The 22,585-nt window shown below is 39.6% G+C and overlaps 1 protein-coding gene across 1 annotated transcript; it reads left to right on the forward strand.

Moving 5' to 3' along the window:
• Window positions 1-3,610: 3,610 nt before the first annotated feature.
• KATNBL1 (katanin regulatory subunit B1 like 1) lies at window positions 3,611-21,993 on the forward strand. Its single transcript, XM_086613381.1, has 10 exons — window positions 3,611-3,633; window positions 11,563-11,690; window positions 13,558-13,598; window positions 13,973-14,252; window positions 15,657-15,775; window positions 15,946-15,996; window positions 16,081-16,170; window positions 16,728-16,817; window positions 17,556-17,649; window positions 19,197-21,993. Exons 2-10 carry the CDS (start codon window positions 11,577-11,579, stop codon window positions 19,227-19,229), a joined length of 912 nt encoding a protein of 303 aa, XP_086469507.1. The 5' UTR covers window positions 3,611-3,633; window positions 11,563-11,576; the 3' UTR covers window positions 19,230-21,993.
• Window positions 21,994-22,585: the final 592 nt, after the last annotated feature.

Consider the following 22,585-nt stretch of genomic DNA (forward strand, 5'->3'; position numbering starts at 1 on the left):
ATTACCTTATCTAGTTAGACTGTCTTACCCTTATGAAGGATTTGACTATTCAAACCTGTCAAGCAGTACAGAGAATTCATTTACCCAGGAACCATGAAAGTAACTGTACAAAATCTGCCCTTGAGAGAACAGAAAGGGTAAGCATAGCTCCATGGTGCTATCTTAGATGTCCTAGTGTTCTTTCCTCACTTCATGTTTCATACAGCTTCATTTATGGCAGATACAGCAAGTCGTGCAGTATACATAAGAGCTTGGTCGGTTTTATTTAGGATAACCTGCTTAATTCATTTACAACTATGTTTCTAAGGAGTGAAAATACCCCATCTTTTGTCCACAAAGCTGTCCTGTCACATCATGCTATGTGTCACAGTAACAGTAGTAAAAAGCAGTGTTCTAAGGTAGATTACATAAACGGGAGTCTCTCATGGATAGTTCTTTTCCTTGAAAATAAATAATTAGGCCTTTCCAAAAATTTTAAAATATTCCAAATTCCTCAAGTATACACTTTTCTGTATTAGAATTGCAGCTAAAATTGGTTAGGTTTGAATTTATTGCAAATAATTATTTCAAAAGTATGACATCTTCTTTCTTCGGCTTCAATAATAAGACGTAGCTCTTCTCCCCAAATCCCCTCTTTATACCAGTGTAGCAAATTTGGCTCAAGAGGATTAAAATAAACAATGTTAGAGAAGTACCATTTTCTTAATGCAAACTTCAAACACGTTAAAAGTATCCTACAAGCGTGGCATGCTGACACTCCTCCATTAGCACTGTGCAGAAGCAGAAACATTAGATCTTTTCTCTACTGGTCAAATTTACACAAAACAAACAAAAAAAAAAACAACAACAACAAAAAAAAAGAAAAAATAACATGGAACTGGAAAAGTTTCAAAAAAGAACATGAATCTTCAGGACCTTGCAGTTAATACAAGAAACTCTGATTTTTTTCTTTAATTTAGAGAAGACAGCAGCAAAAAGTAAGTTAAAAGAAAACAGGGTAAAGAAAGTATCTAGGAAAGTATAAGGATGCTTAGCTAAGACGACTGTTTTTTTCCAGGCCCAGATAGCAATGTAAAACAGGTGAGAGTATGCACATCAAAAACAGAATCAAAGAAAAATACCTAAAAGAAGTGGGAATTCTTAAAGGAAATGACCACAGCTGAGCCCTAGGATGGTTAACCTGTTAATATGAGCAGCTACATGGTCCATGGTCACTGCTAAGTAGCCAGGGTACAGCTCGTGTGCTTCTGAAAATGGAACCACCAGGCCCTTAACAGAAATTATATTACTGCTACAAAATTTGACCCCTATGTGGACTTGCAGAACAGCTTCTTTTCAGAAGAGGTATTTAATAACCAGGCCCAGTAACAAAAATATTATTCTATTTGGCAACCTTGACTGAACAAACCAGTTGCTCTGCCCTTTAAATAACGTAAGATCACATCACATAAGAAGCCATTTCTGCAACTTAGCCACAATCTGGCTGGCAATCTTCTAAAATCCACTTGGTATCTATGTGCTCTTGACACACTTCACAAGAAAGGTCTGTTTCGGAAAGCCCAAGCATTTTCAGGTGTGCATGATCTGGTAACTGTCACATTCTCTAAAACAACGTCATCTGTTTTCTTTGACGAAACTTTTTGTCAGCACACACAGCTCAAGGAAAATAATTTTTAAAACCCCTTATTGACCACATGTACCTGGATATTCATGGCTGAAGTGATCAGATGAGTAAAAGAACCATGTATATATTAAACACTATGCACACAGGACAGCTTGAATTGAAACTGAAACATCTGCAAAAATGAAGGTGAAAGTGACATTAGGATGAGCAAGCAAACCAAAACGCTATCCAGCAGTAGGAGACTACGACTGTTAGGCTAGCAAAATGAGAGGATAAAATTATTCTCTTACGACAAACAGACATGATAGAAGGTGAGAGCTGTTTAAACTATAGAGTAATATCAGCACTAGAAGAATAATTAGGACATGAATAAATTTGGACTGGAAATTAGAATGGATTCCTAAGTGCCAGGCATTTTGGGTCAAAGGAGAACAGTGATGGTGAAAGATTCCAACAACTTTTAAGATCAATAAAGTGATGAAACTTTTGACACGAAACATTGCCTGACTTAAGAACATGATTATATATTTGCAGCTCATTTTTAATGCTATCAAATCCCCTTCTTTGTATAACAGATTTTTTATCAAAAACTGGTATCTTATGGAACACCTTGTTTTAAAGTCTGATGATAGCATAAGATGAAGACCAGGTCACAAGAACTGGTAACGTAGCCTCTGATTAAATCCAGATAGTCCTGGAGTTGTTCAGACACTGAGGAAAAGCTTTAATAACCAAATAACCATTTAAATTTTCATGCGCAGTTAACTCATTGAAGAAGGGATGTAATTTGACAAAGCCTGCCCTCTTGTCCCCCAAAATTGAGACCAAGGTACTCTGGGTAAAAATTATTTCAGCCAAGTCAAAATGTATATGCCTATAGCAGGGATAGATGAAGTCTCTATTTTACAGGGGTGCTGTGAGGTTGCATGAGAAAATAACATACTTCAGGACAGAATTTAGGGAGGAGGAGCAAAGCAAGGGGAAATGTGGAATAAATCTCACTTTTCCCTCCATTTATGACTAAAACAAGCTGTTTTTCTCACCGGCTTTAGGTACGTTCTGAGACGTTATACCAGGTCAAAGAGAGAACGTTAATAACACCCCAGCCTCAGAAGTACTAAAGCTATTGGTACTCGGCTGCGATCTGGAGCTCACATGGATTTCTCGGTTTGAACTTCGCACACTCATAGCCACGCTCTGACATCAGTAGCCTGCAGACGTGCTGGGGAGCAAGGGCTGCGAGGTTCCTGGTACAACACAAATATCCGAGGGTAATTACAGCAAGCTTTCTTTACAGGGAGCAGCACCAAGCTGGAATGACGCCTGTGAGCCGGCTTACGAGGCGGCCTGCCCTCGCGCCTTCCCTGCAGCGCAAGGGCCCGAGCCCTGTACGACTGAGCACAACCGGGAAGCGAGGAGGCCGGCCGGACCCAGCCTGGGCCTCAGGAGGCTCCGCTCCGGAGCTGTTGGAAGACGAGGAGCTTTTCCCAACAAGAAGCTGGACCCAACCGGCACAGGTGAGGCGCGGTCGGGCCGGGCCGGGCCGGGCCAGGCGCCTGACGGTCGCGGGGTGCTCTCGGCCCGGCAGACTGCCAGAGCAGGCCGCCAGGCGGAAAGGCCTGAGGTAGGGCGACTACAGCAGCCTGGACGCCGGGTCGGAGGCAGACGTGCGCCGATAAGCGGCCTCGCTACACGCAGAGCCAGCAGCCCCACGCCGCTTATCGAGCCGGCCAGCCGCGGCGGCCGGGCAGGGCGGGGCGGGGCGGGGCGGGGCGCGGCGCGAGGCAGCCGCAGCCGCGCCGCCGCCGCCTCCTCCCGGCGGCCAGGGGCGATCGCGCCGCGGCCGCCGGAGGGCGCCGCGAGCCCGCGCGGCGCGGCCGGTGGGGCGTGGCGCGGCCCAGCATGCCGCGCGGCGCCGTTTGAATGGCGCAGGCTCCGGGCGCTGGGCCCTGGCGCTAGGTCTCCGTGGCTCTCCCTCCCTCAGCGCGGCCCGGTACCATGAGCAGCGGGTGAGTGAGTGAGGAGAGGAGGGGAGAGGAGACGAGACAAGACAAAGCGCGGCGCCTGAGGCCGCGGCTGAGAAGCTGGCGCGCTGGGCTGGCGGCGGGCGGGGTCCCTGGTGGCCGGAGGCCCCTCTTCGCCCGAGGCGCGTCTCCGGCCGCTGAGAAACGGAGGGCGGGGGAGTCTTCGGCGAAGCTTTGCCCCTTTCCGCTCGCCGCCGGCTCTGGGGTAGCGGGGCAGGCGGTGTGGCCCGGGCCGCGCTGTGTCTCGCTGGGGCCAGGTGCGGCCCCGGGGCGCCTCGCCCGGCGTGTGGGCTGGGCCAGGGCCGGGACGGCAGGGGCTGCGGGTGAGCCGCCGGTGCGGGAGCGGGGCTGCTCCTTCACGCTCCCGCGGCGGTGTCCGCCAGGCCTCCCCCGCCCGGCTCTCCCGCTCCCGGCACCGCAGGGGCCTTGGCCGCGCCGATGCGGGGGCACCCCCGCGCCCACCGCCGGCCTGCGGCACAGCTGTCTGTCTGTCTGCAGCTCTTGTAGTCTTCAGCGAGCGAGTTCTGGCGGTTTTGTCTTTTTTCTGAAATGGTGACATCAGCCAGAACTCAAGGCAAGCGTGTGCAGTGGTAGGTAAATGCAAGGAGCGCAGGAAAGACTTTAGTGCCTCCGAAAGGGAGGATAACAAGCTGGGTGTGAGGCCTGCTGATGGATTTTATTCCCTGGGTGTGACAGATTCCTGTGGGGAAAAAAGGAGGGGCAAAATCTTCAGGTGCTTGAGAATCAGATCCTGTATTAATTACTTTGTTAAAAAGCCTTCAAGTGTTTTCTTTTCCATTGTTGTGCTACTGTAGTTTGGCATGTTGTTGAACATAAATCTAAAAAATTCTGAATAATGAGATCGGTTAAGGAGAGAGATTGGGAGGTAGTTTTAGAAACTTTTTTTTTCTGTTTTTGTAACATGCTGTGCTTTGGAGCAAGGTTAAGTCGTTTTGCTTAGAAGCAGCCTTCTTCCATCTCTGCTTGGAATGTGAATTTTGCTTTTCTTTTTTTTTTTTTTTCTTTCTATTCTCTGGCTGTAATCATGGAAGGGAAAAAAGAGTAGTTACCTGTGTTTATTGGATTGAATTGAACGTGAATTGAAGTATAACGGAAGGCGGGTTCGTGCCTTTTTGGCTTTGCTGATTGGAAAGAACAAATTGTTCTAGGCAAAAGCTGTCACTTTCATTTCTTATTACCAGTGTATATAGTTTTGATTAAAATTTCTGTAATATTACTTAATTGGGCTAAAGTTACCGTTGCTTTGAATTCCTAAACTTTATAACTCAGAATTTGGTTATAATATCTTAGAAATAATATTAAAGTCTTTTATATGTATAAAAAATCATATGCTGATATATGTGTTATTATAGTAGTGTATATGCATTCTCTCATGCAGTTTTGAAATTTCTCTTTAATATATTTCCATTGGAATAATATAAATAAGCCTTTCTTTAATTTTTAACAGTTTTGTATGTTGGTCACAGGGTAAGGAGCTTAAGTATGAATTAAAAAGGTTTTTTAAATATTATAAACATCTACATTCAATAACAAAAATGCATTTGATGGTAACAAAAACAGACGTGTGGTCCTAAGCTATGTGAAATGTAGTCACAGACTATGTTCAGCCAGGTGAGGATGAGGTGGGTACCTATGCCTCCACTAAGTTTGGAGCTTGAGGGGTTTTCCAATATGTCTTTCTCTAGGTTTCAATTTGTTGCAGGTTTTTGAAGCACTTTAGGTTGAGCAATGAATTAAAAAAAAAAATACTGTATTTAATTTTATGATTAGCTTCTTAAAGCTTGTGTAAAATATTAATGTGGGAGCTTCAGTGTATTGGAATTTTATTTCCTATGTAACAACTCTCAGATGATGTTAATAGCAGAACTTTTTGAACCTTATTCCTGGAGTGTTCGTAAGTGAAAATCAACAGGTAAAAGCATGTTTTCATTAGTGAAAAAAGACTTTAGAAGTTATTAAGACACTGACAAGTAATGTTACTTTTGGCAGCCTAACATATCTGTAAATGGTACCTCCAGGTGCAGAAAACTGAGTGCTTGTTTATTTGACTTTTTCTAGAAAATATTTTTTTCCAGAACGTGAATAAGGTTCAGTTGTTAGACTCTTAGCTCACCTTGTGGAGCTAGCCTAACTCGCACCTGGATTCATCCTCAGACTTAATAAACTCTGACCAGTGGTCATTTTTGGTGGTTCATTATGACTGCTTGTGCTAGTGGACCACACACAAATTCCATGTGTAAGAGTAATAGGAAATGAGCTTAAATTGTAGGAATAAGCTAACTTACTGTAACTAGTTACTTGAATAGTGTTTCTTTACTACAAATTTAATGAAATTCCTTTAATTTTTGTCCACACAAGAAGCTTTAAACAGGAACAAATGACCTGACAGGTACAGCACATTAAAAAATTGTGTCCTGCTGACAGGTGAGACACTTCTTATAGCGTTGCAGCAAAAAATTAACGTACTCCGTAGAATCTTGGACTCTGCCTTTTTTTAGGAGGACTCAGTATTTGATGCCTGGTGAACTGTTGGCATAAGTTACTAAAAAAAGAGTTTTTTAAAAAACCCTATTTCATATTCAAAGGATGTGGAAGCCATCTTATCCAGAGAGACAGATGGATTCTGTAACATTTGTCAGAGTTAAAATGAAAGGAAATTATGCCAAGCTTACAGAATCACTTATGCATCATAATATAGTGCTAACTTATTTTTGTAGACAAATTGCCCTTTTGGAAGTAGATTTGGAATAACCATTCTTGGAAGCTTCTTATGAGCATTTTAAATCTGATAGTGACTAGTGAAATTAGTTGAACATTACTGATTCCTTGATGTATACCTATTCTGAAGGCTTTCAAAATATGAACTCCTCTCCTTGGGGGGTAACAATTAATTAACTCTTTCATCTGAGTTTAATATTAATCAAGTGCAAGTTCAAGCATGACAGTATGAGGTGGGGGAGAATCACAAGAATTTCTGTGATGGCTAGTGTACGTGGAGTGATACAGGAAAAAATTGCTGTCAAGAATTTGGACAGAAGAGTACGACAGGAATAATGTTTGGTTTAGAGGGTATTGCTGATGGCTTAAGAAATCTAGCTATTTTCTATTTGCTTTGCTGTCACGCAAAGTACTCCAGTCTGTGTTCTGTAAGAAATTAGTGTTATGTTAATACATGTGTAGATTACATAACGTGCCAAGAAAAGTTTGTTCCTCTCTGGGGGCCATGCCCAGAACACAGGATGATGGGAGGGAGTGGCTGAGTTGTTAATACTTGCCTTTGATAGATAGGCACTTGAAAGCCTTTTGGTGCTGACTTTCTTTGGTATGACTTGAAGAGTTGTATCTGGGAGAGATCAGAGTTAGAAAATAGCAGTAGAGCCATCAAGAAAACTTGGCACAGGTACTGTCTGTTGACTGTGGGCACAAATGAGCTGTCTTACCAGGATGTATGGCTGCTGTTACTCTAATCCTTCTGTTTCCTGAAAATTGAGTAGAGTAAAAGGGGGAGGAAGGAGGATTGGCATCTGCTATGAGAAGTCACCTGTGAGATGGGGGAAATAAGTGGAATGTGAGCCTATCATCTTAATGAAATTTGTGCATCTCTGTTCATATTTGCAGTCTACTTTGTTATATATCTCTGTATATATCCCAAAATCATAGTGGGCATTTGTGTCTATTAGCTCTCCCTAGATGATGATATCTGATAGCAGATAGGAAATGAAAGTTGTAAAGAGCCCTGTAAAGTGCCTTTCATCCTCTAATATTAGTCTTTTTAATTACTGGCCAGCTAGCATTTCATCATGTGTTGCTAAGCCTATGGAAGCAGGTTTATTGAGATGTGGACTAAGTTTATTATAGCAGTATTAGATTTGGGTGTACCAGATTCTTCTGCTTGTGTCTTGCTCTGTCTCTGGGCCACCTGGATTATGTTTCTCTATTTAATAACTTTCAGTGTATTTCTTTTTTTATGAATTTGCACAGTCAACTCTGGAACCCATGTAAACATTTGAGTCCACAACGTCTTGTGGCAAATTCAGCTTGATTATAATTTGCACAAAGAACCACTCCCTTCTGCTAGTTTTGAACCTGCCTTCAGCTAGTGTCTTTTGACCCTTCATTCTTATATTGGGCAAGACAGTGAACAATCTCTGTGCAACTTTTCCAAGCCATTCATTTTGTAGGCCTTTGTCTTACTTCCCTTCTCTGCTGTAAGTAGCCTCATTTCGAGACCAAAAAGGCCTGATCTATTCAGTTGTTAACTGCATGGAAGGTATTCCATGCTTCTTTAACTTGCCTTTTTCTGAGCTCTTTTTTACTTCACTCAGAAGTCTTTTGAGTTTTTTGGGGTTTTGTTTTTGTGGGTTTTTTTTAAGGGAAGAGGACTAAACCTGCACTGAGTGTTTGAAATACAGGCACAAATTAGTTCTATACACTGTGACAACAGTGTTCTGTTTATTTCTTTAACTATTTATTGATCCATGTGGAGCGCTGAGCAATCCTAATGATATAAAGTAAACAGTCATATATCCAGATCTTGTTGTGGGTGGTGATTATTAGCTCAGAGCCTGTGATTCTATATGGGAACCCAGAATTTCCTCATGCCTGCAGACATGCAGTCTTTGCTTTATATTAATCTATAATCCTTGCTTCTGCTTATTATACACCACAGTCCTCTAATTCTTCATTAACCCTCATCTTCAGTGTCTGGTACAACTTGTGTTTTCAGTGGTCTTCATCATTTAACTACTCATCCCCTTTGTGAGGTAGTCTATGAATATATCAAACAGCATAAATCAATGCAGGTTTTCTGCAGGATTCCTGTGGTGGCTGCCTTCAGTGTGGGAACTGTTTAGACAGTTTATACCTGTTTCTTAGCTATTTCTCCATGCAAAAACTTCCCCTCTTATCACTTGGTTGCTTAGTTTGCTCAAGAGATTGAAGCCAGGGGCTTCTGGAAGCTTTTTGGAATCTCAGGTAGACTCTATCATTTAACTGTCCTTTATCCATGCTGTACTACTTCATGCTTTCAGTGAATTCCATTAATTTTGCAGGGCAGGACTTGCCTTCGCAACAGCCAGGTTGAATCTTTCCCAATATGTTATTCCCTTATGTCCACTAATTTTATTCTTGATTACATTGTTTACTAATTTGCACAACAGAGATGTCAGTCTGGTTCTTCCTTGAGGCTATCTTTAAATACTGATGGTATTTTCCATGTGTGAGTTCTGCAGGTGCTTTGTCACCTCTGAGGGAGAGGTTCTGCACCTTGGTTAGCAGCACAGCTACCTCATTACTGCCTATATGTTCACTGCTGCTTCTGCATCATTAGAGACCCTCGCAAGACAGGTTAAACTACAGAAATCTCTTTAAACTGTAGGACAAGAGACATAAGGACTTCAGTTTTACTTCACTTCATCAGATGTTCCTTTATGTCTGATCATCTGTTGGCCTTTTGGGTTTCTGTTGTCAGCCTTTAAAGAAAGGATTGATAGTTTTGTTGTCTTTTCCTGTGTCGACTGGGAGGCTAGGGGACATTATGTTCTTACAAGAAATTTGTCAAAGTGAGTAAATTCTCTTCATTTTTCTCTTGGACACATTCAGCATTTTGTAGGCAACTTCCTTCGCTCCAGGGTAATCTCTCTCTGGTTCAGATACCTCCAGCTCAGGTATTTTGAGATGTGACCTTAGATTCTTTAGAGCCCGATATTAAACTTTGATATGCTAATTGAGTTTCCTTGGTAAGACATTTCTTTCTAGCCTTCTGATATTTTACACTGCTGTTAAGTAAAAAGCATTCTAGTTTAACAGTGCTGTCTTAAATGTTGGAGATCAGATTCTCACTGCTTATCATGAGAGAGGAGTAGTTTGAGATCACTTATTAAACAAGCAAGTAAGAAGAGGTCACTGTTAGCATGAAGAGTTGTAAGCTGTCGGTGTGTCACGGGAGTAGTCACAAAAATGATTCTTCAGGAACAGAGATTATGGATTTCTTCACATCTGATAAAGTGATTCTATGGGGTTTAGCTCTGGTGGTTGCAGATCATCCTCTGTATTCTTCTGGAGTTTATAGTTTTACCCTCAGCAACATTCCCAAACAGTGGATGCAAAAAAAAAAAAAATCAAGATATTTCCAAGCCCTCCTAGCCTTCTGCCTTCATCACTAGCCTGAATGTAAGGCTGGATTTGTTAGTATTTTAGAGTTGTTGGGTTGAGCTTTTCTTCACAAATTCAGTTGTTTGCCTTTATTTTGTGCTCCCAGTGAAACTTTAATACACAGCCCATTTCGAGTCCAGGTAATGGTTTTAACCATTCTGATAAGCAGTGGAGAAGTTGTTTATTCTTGTAGCTTCTTCTAAACTTGAGGGAAAAACCCACTTTTTTGCTATTCCAGCTGGTGTCTGGAATTCTTGGAAGTGTGGAGAGCTCACAGGGTGACAACTGTTCTGTCACCATCCCATAGTATGCAGGAAAAGTCAAGTTAATGAACCGATCTTAAGCCATCCTTGTGTCGGAAAAGTATGGACCGCCAACTCTTAAAGGTCTTGCACTAAATAATGCTGCTATTTGCAATGCATGCTGAAGTTGCTGGTCTGAGGACTTCATGTTCCCATCTTACAGGATAAGGGTTTCTGTCCGTAAATCTTCCCTTTTTTGAGACGTCTCAAATGAGATTCTTTAGTGCATAGATCCTGTTCTAAAGAAAACAGAAGCATTTGAAGAATGTTTTTTTTGGTTCTGTTGTATCTTACGATATGGAATTTAATATGCATTACGTGAAGAATGCACCTTCTCTTCTACTTTGAGTCCGTCACCTGTTTGTTTTCTTTTGATATCCTTTAGCTACTGCATTGAAAGATCTTCTGTGGCTAATAAGCCGTTTCCCATCTGTCTTCTTCAGTGCTCAGTGTCTTAGTGTTTTAAATACTGAAGTTCTTAATGTGGGATAAATCTGCTACATAGAGTAGAAGGAATAGGACTGTTGGTACTGAAGGTGTAGGGGAGAGATTGGGGCACTCATGTTGGGACCATGGTTTTGCCATTTAGGAGAAAAACAATAAAACTAGAGCAAGGGTTTTGGATGGTAGGATGTCTTGCTAAAATGTTTTAAGAATAGTGCTTCATGATGATGTAGTTTTTGAATCCAGTCTCAAGCAATGGATTTTCTGAATCACTTACAAAAAATGTAAAACCATATGTACAACTCTTAGTCTTGGTTTTGATTCTTGTAGAAATATTTGCATATTTCAAGACCAACTACTTCAGACATTTTCTCACTGGTTAACAGTGGAATAAAGATTTTTTTAATATGAAAAATAGCCAAAGTTATATGCTGAGAAAAATGGGTGGGGAGCGAATTTGCCAATAAATTATGGGGAGATCTTTCACTTCCATATTTTTAACCTTTGCTATTTGGATCAAGTTTGCCTTCTTCCTGAAAAGCAGTGGTTATTTTCATTTAGCTGCCTTTCCTCAGTTGGAAAAAGTTGTGGGACCAATTATTTTTCTCTAGGTGGCAGATGAAATTAATGATGTGAGATGTGGAGGAGAGAATCTCATAAATTGTCTTGTTCTTGAATTCTTATCTGTATGGCACCCCTCAGTGCAGGTGTACAAAGCTGATCTGAAAACAAGATCTCTGCCTCTGTTTCTTTGGGGGAGCTTGGTTTTGTTCCCTTTCTTAAAAAAACTAGATAGGAATTTTGAAGTGCTTATCAGCATGTTGCTAATGATAAGGCTTCCAGCTAATATTTGCCAAAGGACGATGTCTTGGATTATTTATATGATGGAACATGTGGCAAGTAGTTGAACTCTATTGGTTTTGCCAGCTGTATTTGAACAAAGTTGACTGAATATTTAAAAAAATAAAACTAAATATATTTCCCTTGAAAACAGACACTTGAGAGATTATGGCATCTGAAGCCCACAATGTTAGAAAACAGAAGGTACTGCATATCGAAGGTCATCCCATTGATCTCCCCAGGAAAAGAATCTCTTTGTCCACTAAAAAGATCATGAAGGAGGTAAGCCATTTGTTGGGGTGGGGGTATGTGCTGTGGTGAAACGGAAGTAGACATTCAAACAAATTCATAGTTCTCAGCGGTCAAAAACTAGCACAGCACTGTTGGGGATTTCATGTTTAGATGTGCAATAGAAATTTAGCTTGGACAGCAATTATACTATGGAAGCTATGCACTGAAACAGGCACAGACAGTGACTGCACAGATACACCCCTCGTATCGTCCATGTGAGCAGTAGGTACTGATATGGTTTTACTCATGTCTACTTTTCTGCAATCTAGCCAAGAACTGTTTCAGTAGAGTAATTCTGTCATCAAGAAGTTCTTTCATGCCAAGAGAGCTACATGGCACAAGTGAGAGGTGTGGGATAGGTGAAATACCTGCATTGAAATGGACCTGTCAGCTTATTACTATACAGCTTGATCTACCATGTTGTCTAGTAACAAATATACTTTCACTGGGTTCTTGGTAGTCAAACATTTTCTCATAACCTCTTATCTGTGTTACTGACTGAACAATAAGGCAGTGGAGTATGGAGGAAGCACTAAGGAGGTAAACTTACTGTAAGATCGCTTCAAACAGTGGTGAAGATGCCAATATCCTCTGTCTGTTTGCCTATTTAGGTTATGTGTTAAAACCCACATGATTTTATGACTCGGTGTTAACAAAAAAGATTATAGCATTGTTTTGCTGATGTGCACAACATATATTCTAATAGTAATATAAACTTGCAAGTTGAAGTGCCTGCAGTATATGAGCTTAGTAGCTGTTTATATGAAAATACATAATTCTAAATTGAGCATCTTAGTGCTTTTTTAATAATTTGTTTACTAATGAAAAAACTAGACTGTCACAATTCAATTCATCTTCATTACATGAAGCTCTAAAACATTGAAGACTATAAAGACAGTCTTTAGAAATTCATCTTCAAATTGTATTGCTTACTTTTCAAAGGTTTTGCTAATTTGTGAATGAATCCTCTAAGGTATCACTGTTCTATGCAGCCTAATTGATGTCAGCATGCTAATCTGTTTCATATGATTGAATTTGGGATAATCAAGCTGGTGTTGTCTACAGCAGTCTTGATTATTTTTTGTTGTGCTTTGGTGGGAAAATGTTCTGATGTCATCCTTCCCAATACTAGCATCTGCTGTATTATGGGCCTTTAAATGTATGTGTGAGGCATGTAATGCCATTTTGCCATCAGATTCCAGGAGGCTTTTTATATTAGTCACAGGTTTTAGTTTGCTAGTAAGTAAACATCCTAGGTTTGGTTGGGATAGACTTAACCTTTCACAGGAAAAGTGGAAGGGGGCACAGTGTGGGCAACTGACCGGAATTAGTAACTAGTCAGAGGGCTATTGATACCATATGCATCATGCCCCAAGACTATGTATTATTGGACTATATATTGAGGGAGCTCGATTGATCTTTGCCAGTCACGAGCGGGCTGTGCTGTGAAGGGATTCCCCCTGCTGAAGAGCAACCCCTTCACCACCACCACCATCCCTTCCTTCCTGCTGAGGAACACCACCCCCCTCCCCTCCCCAGTACAGCCCAGGACACTAGAGAATCTCTGATGTCACAATCACCACCTCCTGCCAAAGATACCCTGAGCCTACAGCTGACTGGTGCTCCAAGGACAGCTGTGGCAGAGCCGGTGTGGCTGAGTCACTGTGAAATACTTGAAGATTTTAGAAAGGTTAAGGTAGCTGTGGTTTAGTTGCAGAATCAGAAGAGTGGGTGGAAGGGAGGGAATCTGTGGTAAACTTAGGCCATGGTAAAGCAGGACTTCTTTTTGACAAACTGTAGGTGTGTTTAAGCCTTTTTAGTAATACAGCTTTTTTCTTCTCTATTCCCTTTCTCCTAGGGTAAGAAATCTCCAAAACAGCTGGCTTCATACACAAACAGGTAGGAGGGCTGTGCCATGTAGAGTCTTGAGCTTCAAGTGAGAGGAAGGCAGGGAGGAAGAAGCAGTTTAAATCTACTACAACACCCAAGCAGACACAAATGGAAGATAGGTCTTAGTTTTTCTGACAATACTTGGTTCTCGTGTCCGTTTCCATAATAATGAGTCTCTGAATATTAAAGACAGGAGAAAAATATTGGTCATAGCTCTTACTTCTGATAACCCAAATGTCATGAAGGTGTATTTTGGGGATAAAATGTTTTAAGTAACCTGCAAGTTGAGTGCTGAATTCATAATGATACTTTTTAACTAAATAACACAAAGTATGGCTTAGGTTTAGAGCAACCTTCACTGAAATATTGCTTTATTTTTGCAGAGTAACAGTTGGAAAAACGGTGACCAGTCCCCTCTCTCTTTTCAAAGTAGTATACTGTAGAAGAAAAGTACATTGTTACACTCCAAAGCCTTGTTACAGAAAGAAACAGTTCCCTAAATCTAGGGGCTGTGACATGGCAAATAAAGAAAATGAACTGGCTTGTGCAGGGAATCTGCCAGCAGAACTGCATGACAGTCGTACACACTTGCTGAATTCTAGTGACTCTGGCTCATCTCAAACAGAAGACGACTCATCCAAAAATAGTCGATTTTTTTCACAGGTAAGTAGATTTTAAAGAAACTTTAGTTTAAACTAAAGGTATTCCTGGTAGTTTCTTTGTGTGGTTAGCTGTGAAAAATTTTAGAGATAAATTTTCATAACATACAGATTGGCTTAGGTCTTTTGATTTACAGTCTTTGTCAGTTTACGGGTATACAGTTGCCAACAGTGGTAGTCCTGCCAGTTTGTGTCAGCACACAAACTTAGATCAGAAGTTCAGATCTGCCAACTAGTTGGGTTGTACCAGCACCAAAGGAAAAGGATTGTTTTGACCTGGTTGGGTTCCATGATGTGGCATGACGCATGGCCACATGCATGTTTATGTAAGTGTGAAAGTGTTTGTGTATGGATGAGAATAAACTGGTGAGATAAGATAGGACCATTTTCAATAGCAGTATCAGCTAAGTGTGTATGAAACTAACTTAAGTGTTTGTATAAGACTGTATTTCTTGTTCAGATTGCTTGGCGAAACCCAGCGAATGTTTACAGGGCTTCTGAAACTGGCTAGAAGGTCAGATATTTAAATGAAAGGAGTTTTGTGACAGTGAAGGCCATTTAAATCCCTTAATGTTGGAGTTTCCATTTCTTTCACCATAGATAATTGTTAATTGAGGCCTGTGAGCGTTTAAAGTGAGACATGGCAGGAAAGATAAGGTCGAAGACTATCACCATGCTGTCTTTTCATGGTACTGTAAGTGTGGGCTGCCATGGAGAGAGCCCTGAGAGACCAGTGGGCTGGGGGTACAAGTCTGTGGCACTTTTGCACTCTATCAAATCTGATGGTTTCAAGGAAGGAGCAGCAGAATAGCTAGAATAAAGAGACTGCAGAAAGAAGGGTAAAGAAACAAAGACTGGGGAAGATTCATCCTCTGAGAAATCAAAGACCAGATCACTGGCCGCAGATAACTGTTTAACTGGTTTGAGAGATGTGGGTGGCTCTGCGGTGTTCATTCCATCCAAAATTTTAATGAAATACCTAAACTTCATTCCAAGAACAAGCTTTTTAAGAAATTAACCTTTTCTGTCAAAGTTCAGAATAGTGCATATAACTACTTGTCTCTAAATTGTTAAAGTTCTCAAAATTAAGCATCTAAGTAAGAAGTTCTCAAAGTTGAGAATTACAGGTTGATGCTCATAATGCTTAATTTAATTATTAGATACCTCTCTTTAGGCGTCTGCAGACCTTATTCTTGTAGCTTCTGGGTAAAGTAGTTTTAATCTATTTGTGCGTCCTAAGGGAAATTTGTGATTTTTAAGACCGCAGCTAAATTTCTAAACCAAACTTATCAGCATACAGGTAGGAAAGTATTTTTATATACTAAATTACTTTATTAGAGCAACTTATTCTGTTGTTGCTGGCTACTTAACTTGTGGTAAACTCTTTTATGTTTTTAAAAATATACAGATTTCTCGGGACCATGAAACTATGACTCGAGTTCTTTTCAGCAGGAATCTGAGGCTGAACGTAGCTTTAACCTTTTGGAGAAGGAGAAGTATGAGTGAACTGATAGCCTACTTAGTGAGGTAAACTGAGTGTCTCTTTTATATTTGTAAAGCGGTAGCAATACCAAATATGCTGCAGTATTTGTAGAGGTTCCTTAAATGTTGTGACTTGCTTTAAATCGTAGTGGAAGCATATACTTCGACCTATGCTCTACTCGTAATGTTTCTGATTTTATTCTTAATGTTTCTAGGATACAGGATCTTGGAGTAGTAGTAGACTGCCTTCCTGTGCTTACAAACAGGTACAAACAAAAAGAAGTGGGAGATAAGAATCTGCCATAACCACGCTGAAGTTCAAGCACTTCTGAAACATCTTGGTTTTTAAGTTTACAGGAAGAAGAACCATATATTTCAGTTGGCTGCTGTGTAGATCTTTTGCCTTTAGTGAAATCGCTGCTTACAAGCAAATACGAAGAGTAAGTATCAGTTCTGGATGTTTTCGAAACCCTATTACTTCCTGACTATGCAGTGCTTTAGAATTCACAGGTGTTTAGTCCTCTCGCTCTTGTTACCTCTGTCCCTTTCCCAACCCTGCCTTTCTTGGGGAACAGCTACTTGGAGGGAAGCTTTCCTGTGAACCTTTCTCCTTTAAAAGTGGTGCAAAAACTCTTTTCTGCAAGGTTAAGGACCAGGGCGGGGACTGACTTTGCCCTTATGGAGGTTTATTTATCCTAAACAGTAAAACAGAATAATACCAAAGTTTTGGTATGTTTCGTAATATGAAATCAAGGCGAAGTTTTCAGGCAAAATACCTGAAGAATTTAGTTCTTCAACAAGAGCATTAGTTTACCACTTCGAAATTGAAAACATAGGCAAGTATTTAAACTTGCCAGTTTGTCTATTTTTTTCTTCCAGAATAGAAAATGTGTTGCTTTTGAAGTTGCTTACCAGTTTGTCTTAACACTTTAGCTGACCTGTAGATATTGGAAACGGGGAGAAAAAAAAGCATAATGTGTAAAATATGTTGTTACAGATATGTGATAGTTGGTTTAAACTGGCTCCAGGCTGTTGTTAAAAGATGGTGGTCAGAACTATCCGAACGTACAGAAGAGGCAGAGGATGTGTGAGTATAGTATTGGGAGATATTTAAATGTTTCTGTAGCTTATTCCTTGTCAAAATCTGTTTTAACTTTGATTTTAACTTCGAGCTGGAGAGGGGCTTTTTACAAGGACATGTAGTGATAGGACAAGGGGCAATGGCTTTAAACTGAAAGAGGGTAAATTTTGATTAGATCTAAGGAAGAAATTCTTCACTCTGAGGGTGGCGAGGCACTGGAACAGGTTCCCTAGAGAAGTTGTGGATGCTCCATCCCTGGAAGTATTCAAGGCCAGGTTGGATGAGGCTTTGAGCAACCTGATGTAGTGGAAGGTGTCCCTGCCCATGGCAGAGGAGTTGGAATTAGATGATCTTTGAGGTCCCTTCCAACCCAAACTATTCTATGATTCTGTGATCAGTGGGAGCACACCTTATCTACAAAAGAAAAAACAACACTCATAATTCAAAAGTAAAAGCTCAAAAGTACTTAGAAGTTCTTCTGTTCTTAAGACACAGGTGTTTGAAACTTACTTTAAGGATTGTCATGTTTGTGGTGGTGTGGTTTTTTTACTGGAGTTTTAATACACGTAGAACATAGTCATATCGGGGATTATACAAATGCTGTAGAAGTTGGATCAAAATTTTCCTGATAGTGTGGCAATATATCATACAAAGTCCTATATGCAGTGTTAATCATGTATTTCAGTCAAAAAGTCTACTGAAACGTAGTATATATGTTATAAAGTGTTGTTCATTCTTTTTCAGAAATAGTCATGTTTTAAAACGACAGTTAAGTGGATTATGGGAACAGGTGAATCATCTTACTCTGGTTCCAGGATATACTGGTAATATAGCTAAGGTAATCCAGTTCCAGTTGTGTTCAGTAATGAACATAACTATCACTTGCAGTATTCCTTTCATTTGATGTTGTTTACGCTAACTATTGACAGGTAGAAACATCTTTATTTTCCACTAATGCTCAAGTATATTGCACAGAAGTCTGGAGTAGATTCCCTGGTCTAATGATAGTGTGGTTTAGAATGCTAACAATGAATATTTTTATCCTTTTTTCTTTCTTTGCAGAGAAAGCATCTCCTTAATAGTAAAATAGCTAATAGTAATAAACCTTAAAATTGATGTAAAAAAGGACCCAGATGAGTAGGTAGACTGTGAAAGGACAGATATTTTCTCTTAAATCTGCCGTATCCGTTGTTGTAATGTAATGCAGCACAGAGAATCTTAGCCCAGCAATGCTGTTAGCATTTGCACATGAGGTGACCGTGACAAGTGACACATACTTGGGTGGCACGAGTGACAATATACTAAATTCTAAAGCTTATCACTGGCGTAATGTTTAGGAAATTATGAGTTTGTGGAGGGCAGAGGAGTGTCTCTACCTGATGTGAATCCCTGTTTGCCTTTCTAAGTACATTGTGATATCAGTAATGAGGGTGTCTGGTAAATGCATGATTTGCTGCTCATGATACTCGTGTCTGTAAACATGTCTTTCTGAGGTTGGGCACCAAGAGTTACACTGAGTAAAAAACCTGTCCACATGAAGGGCGCTGATGAAGGTAGACAGTGAGAAAGACCTTAAAGCAAACACTTGGTTATGTGCAGGATTTGAGTGAACTTGAAAATAGCTTGGAGATTTTATGCTTTACTTGTATCTGAAGGAGCTTTGTGGAATCTGCAGAATTTGTCATTTTGATGTATCAAACAAGTTATTTCTTGTTCTTCGGGGACTGCTATGCACCTCTGACTTCAATTTTGTTGTCCCTACAAGGATAATTACAAACTTCTTAAAGAGTTTCAGTCAGCACGGATGCAGAAGAACTGAGTTCAAACTCCCCAAATGGTAGAGCAATGGGAGCTTGTAATATAGGCTGCCTAGTTCTTCTGGTAGATCAACAGAATAGTTAACAGCCAGTGTCAGTTTATTTCTCTAGGATTCAGGTTCCCTTCCTGTTTGTTTGCCTACTTCATCATGTGTATCAGGATAGATTGTGACCAAGGCCACCTGAACCAAGTCAGGAGCAAAAGAAGTAGTATAAGAATGTTGGAGGAATGGGGTGAAGCAATATCACTTTTAATGAACATGTTTTAAATACATACCTCATGATGATGACTTTCCTGCGCATGCAGGGAGCAGAGCAGAAACAGACTAAACTGATGGCTTTGGAAACTAATCACACTGCTGTTGAGGGCTTTTTAGTACATAAAGAAATGCTTTAAATGGCATTAATTGAAAGTAATCTTGAAGTTAAAAACAACTTGTTCTGAAATTTGGACTAAACATAATTATAATTGTATTATGGTCCTGATTGGTTACCCTGCCTCAGACATACAGTCAATGTTACAGCTTTAAGTAATGTGACAAACTTTCTCCTTTTTTTTTCCTTCTAGGATGTGAATGCTTATTTATTAAAGCTACACTGACACGATTGGGATGCTGTGTGCTTGTGGATGAATAAACCTCTAAAGTATCCCTGAAATGTGTACTATTTCTGAAAGCCTTTTGAGAAATACTGACAGAAGAGAACTGAACTGTCAAGCTGTTTATGAAACCACTAACAAAATCCTAACAATCTACTTCACATTGAAGTGGAAAAATGTCTAGTAGGAGCAACTTTTACTTCAGTGAGGTGAAAGTGCACTATGAAAACTGTATGCCTTTGCTGCATTTGAGATTCACTCAGTTACTAGGTATTCATTTAAATGCTACTGTATTTTACTACAATATCGCATAAAAGGAGATTAATTACACTGTCGTGAAGACAGGACAGCAGAACCAGTTGTAAGGAGCCAACAGAAGCAATCAGCATTAAGAGCTTTTAAATGTTTCTTTCACAAGAGAACTCCAAAATGCACAACTATCTTCCAAATACATTAAAAAAACCCACCTTTGGAATATTCAATTACTTCTATGTTTTAATCAAATTATGAAAGACAATTTTTGTTTGCACTATTGAGAAACTATACAGCAAAGATGCCTTAATTATTAGTGTTTCAAAAAGCCAGTGTGTTAAGATGCAAATAGCTATTACGTTTGGATTGTGATGAAAAACTACAAAAATCAGGGTTTCACGTTGTGTAGTTAATGAAACATTGCACGTATACAAAGATTCATGTATGAAAAATATTATAAAGACCTGAAGTTAAGCTTGGATAAACAGTTACTGCAAATGTCAGCAGAATGGTGAATTTATGTCTAACAAATGTTTTTATATTGTATGTGGATTTCTTAACACAGTAATCTTGTTCTGTATCATTTAAACTACATGCAAATAAGTAAATATATTAAATATATCTACTGTTTTTTCTTTTCAAGTTCATAAAAACAAATTCTAGAGTAATCTCTTCCACAGTACTTTTTATCATAGGTATTTGTCTATTGTTTGAAATGTTTACAGCCATATGAGGCCATATTATTCAAATCGCACCCTTCTTATACTACCTCCTTCAAGAAACCGACAAGAGCTTTTGCAAAATTAGTCTAGTTCTAGCCTGATCAATGATGGCAAATTCATCCCAACAATAGCATTGAACATACAGGTATAAACACTTTTACTGTCCTATTGCTATCCTGTACTATTTTAATTCAAAAGCTATAGCTTAATAGCTCTGAGGGAGTTTTGATTTTAGGCTTGCTAGTGCCTTTTTTATTTTGTGATTAGGAAGCATGCTTTTCCAATTAAAACTTAGAAAGTGCCAGCTCTTCACTTAGAACATAAATATACATGCACAGCATGTATCACCAAATAGTCTACTTGAAAAAACTAAGTACTTACAGGGGTTGTTTTCATACCTAGCGTTAAGCATATGCACTTTTATTGATATGCAGGAGAAAAGTCTTGATAGCCCCACATGGTTTTTGCTTTACCAATTAAATAAATGTAACTTTAAACTCTTACAATGGTCAACAGCTTTAGATCTGCTTGTTGCTTCATTTTGTATTTAATTTGCATACCATTATTGCTGACTTCTGAAGGCCAACTAGAAATATGTCATCAGAATGGAGTGCTTTTGGTTATTTGAATATTCTTGAAACCACCAAAGGTTTTGTGCTTCCCAGGGCAATCAGCTACAGGGAAGAGTTTCTGGAACATCCCAAAACTGAGAACTCTGTGAGACAATCTCAGCATATGCACGTAGCCAAATTCTTTGTACTAGAATTTTTATGTACTGTTAGAGATATTTCATACTTAAAAGAGTTTGAGATAGAACTTGCTACTTTCCAAATGTTCTTGCTGTCAGTTAGAAATTGAAAGGAACTGCAGTATGATGATGTTCTTATATTACTTTACTGTTTTGCTGAGCACTTAAATGTAAAAGTAACAAAGGCTAGCTTCATAGTTTGGGTAGCAATTGCTGAAAATCTTATATTATTCCTCAAGGAGAATACTGTAAAGGTGATGGAAACTCAGATCTTATTTTCACCTGGCTTTTTTAATAGACAAAATGAAGTAACTCATGGCCGTTTATTTCTGATAATACAAAAAGTAATCATTGTAATTGATTAAAGTGAAATACTCTAGTATTCAAAAAAATCCAGCTTCACTGTAGATGTAAGTATGTGGGCTTATAATGAATTCTGCACGTGGCCATGGATTTATGAAATCATAACTGTGGATGGTGCTTTTGTTCTAGTGGCAAGGTAAGATTGATGTGAGAATCGTTATTGAGAAATATCTAATAAAATAATGCATTACTTTTAACTGCCAAAAGTTGTATTTTGACAGCATCAATAATACAGTATTAAACATGAAGTCATTAGTATCTGTGCCTTATTTTAAATTAATTTTTTACTGTTTTTGGGCAGCTACTAGACTGTAACAACAGGATTCTGGTGTCTCTCTGTTATGAGATGATTTTTCTGTCATGATCTGAAATCAAACTATTCATGCTGACATTCAGGCTCGGCTTGCTGCATGCTCTTCGTTTCTCAAATGGCTAGGAATCAGCTTTGCTGTAATGGAACATGTATGTATGATATCTGCTCAAAAGTGACATAAGTAAAATGTCTTTATAGCTGTGTAATTCCATGAAATCTATGTAGCTGTCTCTGTTCATAAACGTAATTCTTAGATTCACTATCATGTGCATAAATGCTAATTTTTCTGTGATGCTTTCTGAAATGCTGTTTCTAGGGCGTGTCAAAAGATCCAGGCAGAATTAATCCTTTATCCTGTGTATGTTCTTGTGATATAGAAGCACGTATGTACTTGAGGGTGAAGGATGCCTCCACAAAGCTGCTGTTCATGTTATACCACTTGATATGAAATTAATGTCTTTGAAAATAGTATGTCTTTTGCCTCAATGTTCCCTGAGAGTACTTGAGGCCGTTTTGCTGAAGGGATTTTTATTTGAAGCATGAGCTAGGACTTACCCATCCCCTAAGCTGAAATTAAAGAAGCCTTATGGCAAACTGCTTCTTTCTGCAGACCTAGAAAAACCCCAATATTCCCTTAATGTAAGAATCAAAGTTTAGGTATTGCTGATAGCTTGCTGAAGAGTGGAGGCGGAAAAAGCTACCCCATTCATTAGCTGGGTGCAAAGAAGCTATGTTGTAATGATTACATATAGCTCCATTTTGAAGGGGTTCTACCTCTTTCTTAGTAAAGAGTACTCTACAGTGGAACACCCTTTTATCACACTGGTACTACAATTCCAGGCTACTTAATAGTGCTTAGAAATTGTTACTGATATTTAAAAATTAGTATCAGCCCTCCAGGAGTGTATCTTCTGCAGTGAGATGTAATTAAAATGATCTTTTCTCTTCTGTAGGCTGCCTT

The sequence above is a fragment of the Tauraco erythrolophus genome, chromosome 6 (assembly GCF_009769465.1).
Source record: "Tauraco erythrolophus isolate bTauEry1 chromosome 6, bTauEry1.pri, whole genome shotgun sequence".
In the NCBI taxonomy this organism is placed as follows: Eukaryota; Metazoa; Chordata; class Aves; order Musophagiformes; family Musophagidae; genus Tauraco; species Tauraco erythrolophus.